This window comes from Hydra vulgaris, chromosome 05 (genome assembly GCF_038396675.1).
Source record: "Hydra vulgaris chromosome 05, alternate assembly HydraT2T_AEP".
Classification (NCBI taxonomy): domain Eukaryota; kingdom Metazoa; phylum Cnidaria; class Hydrozoa; order Anthoathecata; family Hydridae; genus Hydra; species Hydra vulgaris.
The window spans coordinates 29,722,804-29,730,794 of NC_088924.1; the positions used below are offsets into that span (position 1 = coordinate 29,722,804).

At 27.2% G+C, this 7,991-nt stretch overlaps 1 protein-coding gene across 3 annotated transcripts; it reads right to left on the reverse strand.

Moving 5' to 3' along the window:
* Positions 1–231: 231 nt before the first annotated feature.
* LOC136080770 (uncharacterized) lies at positions 232–7,400 on the reverse strand. 3 transcript variants are annotated; one of them, XM_065797861.1, is made up of 8 exons: positions 7,207–7,400; positions 6,618–7,056; positions 6,420–6,537; positions 5,895–6,178; positions 4,039–5,488; positions 3,143–3,298; positions 2,797–3,042; positions 232–2,038 (listed from the first exon to the last, which is right to left on the reverse strand). In XM_065797861.1, exons 1-5 carry the CDS (start codon positions 7,298–7,300, stop codon positions 5,236–5,238), a joined length of 1,188 nt encoding a protein of 395 aa, XP_065653933.1. In that variant the 5' UTR covers positions 7,301–7,400; the 3' UTR covers positions 232–2,038; positions 2,797–3,042; positions 3,143–3,298; positions 4,039–5,235. The 3 variants fall into 3 exon arrangements, with proteins under 3 accessions (XP_065653933.1, XP_065653932.1, XP_065653930.1); XM_065797860.1 differs by having other exon boundaries at positions 6,429–6,537; positions 6,618–7,400; XM_065797858.1 differs by having other exon boundaries at positions 6,618–7,400.
* Between the last annotated feature and the right edge of the window lie 591 nt (positions 7,401–7,991).

The following is a 7,991-nucleotide window of genomic DNA, read 5'->3' on the forward strand; positions in this document are numbered from 1 at the left end:
AACCAAGGTATAAACTGATAATTGATCAAGGCTGCTGTGCACTATTTGACTGACTATCTAACATAAAATACATAAATAGCAAAGAACAACAACTTATATAACAATATATATATATATATATATATATATATATATATATATATATATATATATATATATATATATATATATATATATATATATATATATATATTGTTGTTATATAACAATATATGGTAATATTAGACCAAAATAAAGTTATTTACAACCGCAAAACCATAAAAGATTATTGCATATCACTGTTTTTGGCGCTTCAACACATTTTATATGAAACCATTCCTTGCATAACCCACATTGTATCATTGGTTTTTCATTGCTTGGCATTTTGCAATTGCAATATATATCTAAAAACTCAACCTTTGAAATTTGTTGTGAAACTCTCCGCAGCTTAGATGGAAACTGTGTCAACTCTAATTTTTCAAATGACTTTAACAAATGTTTTCTCATATCTTCCTGTGTGTACTTTACAATGGATGGATCTCTGCCAAAGCAAAGTTCACAAGCATTTGCAAGTGCAAAAAGTCCACAGTCATCTGATCCTAACTGATACTGAACATTTACATATTCAATTTTAATTTTGTTAGTGGTAGAGCACAAAAGATCAGCAATTGTGTTCTTCAGCAACAATGTTAACTTATTATGCAAACTGTCATAAACCCTGACAGTCCCCTGTGTACAGCCTAGTGTTGCTATAGTGATCCAATGCATTCCGTTGTAATTCAGACACTGAATAAACTCTTTATCTTTTTGAACCTCTAAACTATTTGTGACCTGTAAAATGGGATCTTGAAACCCTGATAAATGAGGAAAAGCATCTTTAAGCATTTGCATTCCAGTATAAATGATTGTGTCATTTAGCCATCCACCATTAATCAAAATATTTTTATCATCTACTGAAAGTATCATTTTTCTAGTTTGGAAAAGACCAATAGAACTGTCTCTTCTTCTGTATTTGCTTCTTCTTCAAGACAAATAAGTTCTGCTTGAAAAGCTTTTTGCCTGTTTACACATTCTACTTGGGTGGCAATGACTTTTGCATACCACACCGAACTGTTTGCAAGGGCATCGTTTTGTAGCACACCTATTTTTGCATGAACAAACCAAATTAATTTGATAGATTTCATCTATTTTTACTTCTGAATATGTATCATCAACATTGGAACAATTTATATTTTCTTTGGAGCACTCATGAGCATAGTTTAATGCATCTACTGAAGGTGAGCCATTACCAGAGATACTTGATTTTTGAGGAGTTTTAATCATTTAAATCCTCATAATTATCATTTTTTGGTTCATTTTCTGATATTGAGTCTGATGATTCAATAAAGACTGAGGAATCCGGAGAAATCACTTCATCATTAAAACATTGATCAAAACTTTCTTTATCAGAAGAGCTATAATCAACCAAATATGTTTTGCAATTTTGTAAAGTAGGGTCTGAAGGTTTATAAATTTTGAGATGACTGCCAGTAGCACGAATTGTAACACCTTTATTATCTTGAAGTTTGTATACTCCATGAGGAAGGCAACTAAGTATTTTATATGGGCCTACAAATCTATCATTTAATTTGCCTCCTTTAGTTTTTTTACGTCTATGATTTAATTTTAGTACTAATAAATTGATTATAAAGACTCCAGGTTTTGAGTTCTTTTTGACATAATTTTTTTTTTGCCTTACTTGAGCTTTTAAAATATTTTGTTCAGCTTTTTCCAACACTAACTTATATTCACTTTGTGCCATGTCAGGCTCCTTTAATTTAAAATAATTTGAACTTAATTTTTCCAAAGATTCTGTCTGGAAATCTACATCAATTGGAAGATATGCTTGTCGACCATACATCAGTTGAAATGGTGTGAACTTTGTAGAGTCATGACAAGATGTATTGTACGCAAATGCACAGGTATCTGGAAAAATACTCCATTGTTCTTTTTTAGAGGATACATATTTGACTAGCATATTCTGCAAAGTTTGATTAAATCGTTCATCAAGTCCATTAGCCTTAAATCAAAAAAAAAATTGTATTTTACTTTAAATAATTTAAACTAATTGACCTAATTGACTAAATAACTTGAGATATTAATATCGTATTTCTTTATTAACCTATTTAAGAACTTTTTTAAATTTAACTTAATTGTGGGTGATATGGTGTTGTGAGCCTTTTCTTTATACCAAGCAACAATTAAGTGTATTATTAAGTTCATTACAAAATTCAGTACCATTATCTGACAGCAAAACTCTTGGCACTCCCAACCTCATAAAAACCTGAATGATAGACTTATTATAAAAGTACTATATATATGCACTCCATGATGTTACATAAATGCTAATAAACATTAGAGATATATAAATCATAAGAAAATATGATTTATTTAATAAGGTAAAATCAAGATTCTAAAATCAATTAACTATATCCAAGAATAATAACAACAGTCCTTTATCAGATACACCAAGTATTTCTAATCTCTTTTCAAGATCATCACTTTTGATTTCTTTAGAAAGATATAAGATTATAATATTATTTTATCTTAAAGTTTTTTCTTTTTTGTTTAAGATATGATCAGAAAGTATGAAAGAAAGTGGTGGTGAAATGAAGTGGCTAAAATCGGGGAAGAAAAGTATGCATGTCTGGAATTTTAAGGTTGTTTGGAAATATAGAATATAAAAAATGCAAACAATTAGGACCCAATAACTTGATACACAGAAAGGTAGCATTTAGCAAGGATGCTAGAACAATAACAAAAATAAAAATGCAATACCTTAAATAGACATCTTGCGACTGTAACAGCCATTTTGACTTTAGTGGGTATTACTTCAACCCACTTTGAAAAATAGTCACTAATAGTTAAAATATATTTACAACCATCTTCACTAATTGGACTGAGTGAGCCAACAAAATCTATGCCAACCATATACCATGGAGCCTTCACCTTTATTGGGTGCATCTCTGGTTTCCCACAGTTTAACTTTCTATTCATTCTCTGGCATACATCACATGATATAAGCTTAAACAGAATTTAAAATGGTATAGCAATACCTTATTATAATTATTAGAAAAAATCATAATTTTCTGATAATGCATAATACAAAAAATATATTACTAACTCATGGACACTTTTTACCATTCCGTGCCACATGAAACTCTTTTATCCTGCCCAATGTTCTTGTTTTACCCATGTTGCCAGAAGTAGGATGGACATGGCAAGCAACTAATATTTTTCTCCTTTCATCATGATTTATGATGTATCGCAGAAGAAGTTCCTTTTAAAAAAACATCACATACAAGTATTAATTTAATATCTTTATATAATTTATTTTAATATACTAATTTATGATAATAAAATGATCTCATAATTATTCCTTTTTTAAACTACAAGTCAAACCATTTACAATTGCTTGTCTTTTTATAACTTATTTTATTATATTTAGTTATTAAAATTATGCCATCTATAAGCTATGGCAAAAATACTGAAAAAAATAATAATTAATTAAATTTGTAAAGCAGAAATAAAAAACTAAAATTCTAAACTATTTTTTTGAGTTATATTGCCATGTTATATGTATGTTAATTTATAATTCATTTCCTTATTTAAAATTTAGCATGCAGCAATTTCAAATTTACGCTAAATTTGATGATTTAGGCTAAATAATGAATATTTTATTCTGCTAAATTTTAGCAGATTAAAATATTCATTAACATTATCACTAATATATATTTTAAAATCTTAAAAAAAATAAAAATTATGTACAAATAATAGGTGATAATATTTATTTTAGAATAAATAATTGTTATAAATAAATGTTGATAATCCAAGCATCGAATTATCAATATTTGTATATTACCTTGTTACCAATATTTATGTATTACAGAATTAACTCGATAAAAAAAAGACAAGAAAGAAGACCTAGTCTTTCTTTTACTTAAAAACTTTACTTTTTTTTTTAAAAAAAAAGACCTTGTCTTTCTTTTACCGAGTTAACTCTGTTACGTAACTAGTTACCTTGTCTTTCTTTTTATACTTATATAGTAATTCCCCTCCTTCAGAAATTATAAACTTTAAAGTCTTTTTTCTAATTATTCTTTTTTCGCCATTAAAACTTCCATCAGGGTATTTCTTATTAGTTAAATAAGTAAAAACTTTTTTAACGAGCTCGTCTTCCATGATAATTTAAAAATATATACACACACTCAGCGTATTTATTATGCATGATCTGTAGTCAACAGCTCTTTTTACATCTTTTCCTTCAAATGAAAGTTCAATAATGGATTCAATTTCTGTTTTTGCTTTTTTATCGAAATGGTGGGGTAGTTCTCTAAGAAGATTTTTTATATGGTTAAAAACATCATGAAGAGGTTCCATTAGTAATTCATATTTTGATAAACCATTTTTTGGTAAACTGATATCAGGCTGATAAAATATAAGACTTAGAACTCTTTGAATACCATGCATGGTTTTTGTTAATTTTAAGTCCAATATATTTGTTTTGATTCATTTTTGGTAAAATATACATTTCGCTGATTCAATTCAACTATTTTTTTTTTTTTTGTTAAATATGAATAAAGTTTTTTTACTTTGTCGTTACTTTTTTTCCTTGACTGTTCCGTAAGAAGGACTTTTTCTTGTCAATCTTGTAAATTCATGCAAGCTCTATCTAATGAACCGGAATAATTAGAATGCTCAACAACATTAATGTCACAAATCCAGCATACATAATTACCTCCTTTTTGCTGACCTGCTTCAAATTGAGCTGAAGGACCATCACCTTTAAAAAATCTCATTTCATCATAAATTTCAATTTCACTAATCTTAATAGGGTCTTTCATTTCGATAATATCATTCATTCTTTGTTCTGAATAAACAAGCATTTCATCAGTAGCTGAACATCTCCCAAAGATATACCATATAGGAGCTTCAACAACCGCTTGAATATTTATGGTTTTATTATACTTTTGTTGATATTCTTCAGATGTATAATTAATTGCAGGATCAAATAAAGTTGAAATTGTCATTAAGACGTGACTAAGATTGCATATAGTTGAAGTATCATGCCATAACATAAGATGTCTTTTTCGTTCAAGTTTTTTTAATTTAATTTTCAAGTTATTGATTTCTTCGTCTTGGTCATTTTCTTCCATTTCATTAATCCTTTTTAGATAGTTAATAATTGTTGTACGCAACATTTTTTCATACTCTTCATCAGTTATAACCCTCATATAAATCCAATGATTTTTTGTTGTTATCTCTAATTACTTTTAGTGGATATACTCTGCCATCTATAGAAAATGTTTCAGTTTGTATTTCATTGTTTCTTACAACAAGTTTGGAGAAAGTTTGTGGAGCAATAAGCTCTCCTAATGAATATTTATTTTCTGATACAAGCAAATTCAGTTTTGCTGCAACCTGAGCATTTGTTTCTTCTTGGGGAAAGGAAACATTCAAATCTGTTAGCCTAAACAAAATAAAAATTCCAAGTTGGTATATGCATAGATACTTAATTACATTTTTTGTGACAATACTTGTAAAAGTTCTTGTTTTTAATTTTAATTACTAGGTAAACTATTCAAAATATTTATTTGTGAATTTGTAAAATTTTACGTTTGTTTTCAATTAACTAAAATAAAATAGGAATATTAAAAAATAAAAAAAACATCTGTAAAATATAAAAATTTAAAAATGTAATAAAATATTTAAATTATTATAAAAATATATAATATATTTATTAATATATATATATTTAAATTATTATTTCTTATTAATATATATATATTTAAATTATTATAAAACTTGAAAAATTAAACTTCAAACAATTAAAGCAGATAAACAAATATAAATAATTGTAAATATAACTTCACCACCTTTTTTTTCTTCGAATTATAACCGGACTTTTTTCTCCACTTCTTCTTTTCAGCTCAGATAAACTTGTTAGATTGACATCGTTCTCCTTTAGAAATTCTTTAACAATCTGCCCACCATTTTTTGGCATCTTACTTTCACTATCAATGATATTATATTTTCTTGCAAGATCAGAGTAGTTAATTTTTTCCCCAGTTTGATAAACCTTTACCTCCTCAAGACATGAATTCAGTTGGTCTTTATATGCATGTGATGATCCAATATGCTTTTTAGGTTTTTTTACACCCTATTGTAAAAAAAAAATACATTTAAATTTGTAACTTTATATTTACATTTTCATTTACATTTATATAATGAAAGAAAAAATTAAGTTTTTATAAAAATTGAATCATCAAATGAAGAACTTATATAAGAATAAATTATTTGTATGTATTTATTTGTCCCCCCCCCCCCCCACACACACACACACACACACACACTTACACACGCACACACACACACACACAATAAATATAAAAAATGTTTACTGTATCTACTTTTTCTTTTAATTCATAAGATCGCTGCTCTGCTTGTTTAAATGTTTCCATACTAGTAATAAGACGATGGTTATTTCTTGTCCTAAGTGAAATGTTTTTGCCATATGTTCTAAATATTTAATAATATATAAAAAATATCATGTCAAAAATTGTTGGTGGTATTAACATTTTAAAAATATTCATATCTACCTTATAACTGATGTTTCTTTCCATTGATTTTCAATATCTATCACAGTGTTTTTACTTATATGCTTTCTTTGCTTGGACATTTCTTCTGTGGACTTATTTTTTATTTTTAGTATTTTTGAATGAGTTTTTGTAAAAGTAGTTTGAAAAATGTTTTGATAGTCTTTATCCAACTGTGTTACAATTGTATTTGTAATGTCATTTAACATAAGCTCTTTATCATAAAGTTTATGTTTTAGAAGACCTTTTTTGACTGCAATAGATTGATATGATTTGCTGCGATTCGGGAATTGAGATAAGTAATACTTAAACTTAATTTCATTTTGACATCCAAGACAATCTTTTATTCTATGATCTGTTTTTTGTTTTACAGTTAAACAACCCCATCTTTCCAACGAAAATTCTTGCATGACCTCTGTTTTAATTGATGGAGAAGTTTTTCCTAAAAGGCGAATATTTTTTAAGATTTGCTTGTATTTTGAAACAAATAAACTATATGACAGTACAAAGTTATTATTATTTTCAATTTGAAACTGGTTTTGGAACTGGTTATACTGATACTTATACTTTCTTGAAGTGTATATTTGTGTACCTTCGTCGGATTCCCTGTCTATCTTTATGTTGAAAGCATTATAGGCGGCTATTTTCGCAAACCCACAAGTTAGAGGATGTAATATAGATGCCATTGTAAAATTCTATGTATATTGACTAAGTATCTTGATGAATTATTGTAAATCACATATACTATGTTACAATTAGGTAATGTTACGGGCGATATATTTTTAATAAAAATTCCGGTATATTTTAAAATGTTAACTTTAGCAGTATACCGATTCCATTATAACAATTTGCAGACTTATGGAATCTCAAGTTATTGAATCCTATTTTTAAGTTTAGTCTTCGCTAGATGGGGAAATAACTTTACTTATTGCAAAGACATTCAAATGATACAAAATTTATCTAGAAAATAGAAGAAAAAGAGCTACAACTGCTAGCATTTCAGTTTTTTGAGTAGTCTCACTTAATAAGTAGAGAGCATCATAATTTTTAGTGAAAAAATCACGTTTTTTAAGAAATTATTGGATTTAAACACATGGTAAAAGTTCTAGCTCTTTTGATCGACAATGATAATTAAATTTTAGATACTTTGTAGTTTAATTGAAGACATTTTGACGCAAACAGACTGAGCGAAATTGCATTAAAGTTCAAATTTCGACTTTATTAAAACTATAATTTCTGTAAATTAAAAAAATATTTATATAATTTTTTTTTTTTTAACATAAGCAGAAATAGTTTTATTAAAAAAATATAAAGTTTCATTTATTTCATTTCATTTACCGCATAAGCAAAAGATAGTCAAAGTTAAGAATTTTTGAG

Excerpts from the sequence above, each read along its gene's own strand:
- LOC136080770 (XM_065797858.1), bottom strand. The coding sequence starts at position 7,300 with ATGGCATCTATATTACATCCTCTAACTTGTGGGTTTGCGAAAATAGCC. Across the intron at positions 6,538-6,617 it reads AAAGAAACATCAGTTATAAG|AACATATGGCAAAAACATTT; the intron begins GTAGATATGAAT and ends TTAAATATTTAG. Across the intron at positions 6,179-6,419 it reads TAAAAGAAAAAGTAGATACA|GGTGTAAAAAAACCTAAAAA; the intron begins GTAAACATTTTT and ends TTTTTACAATAG.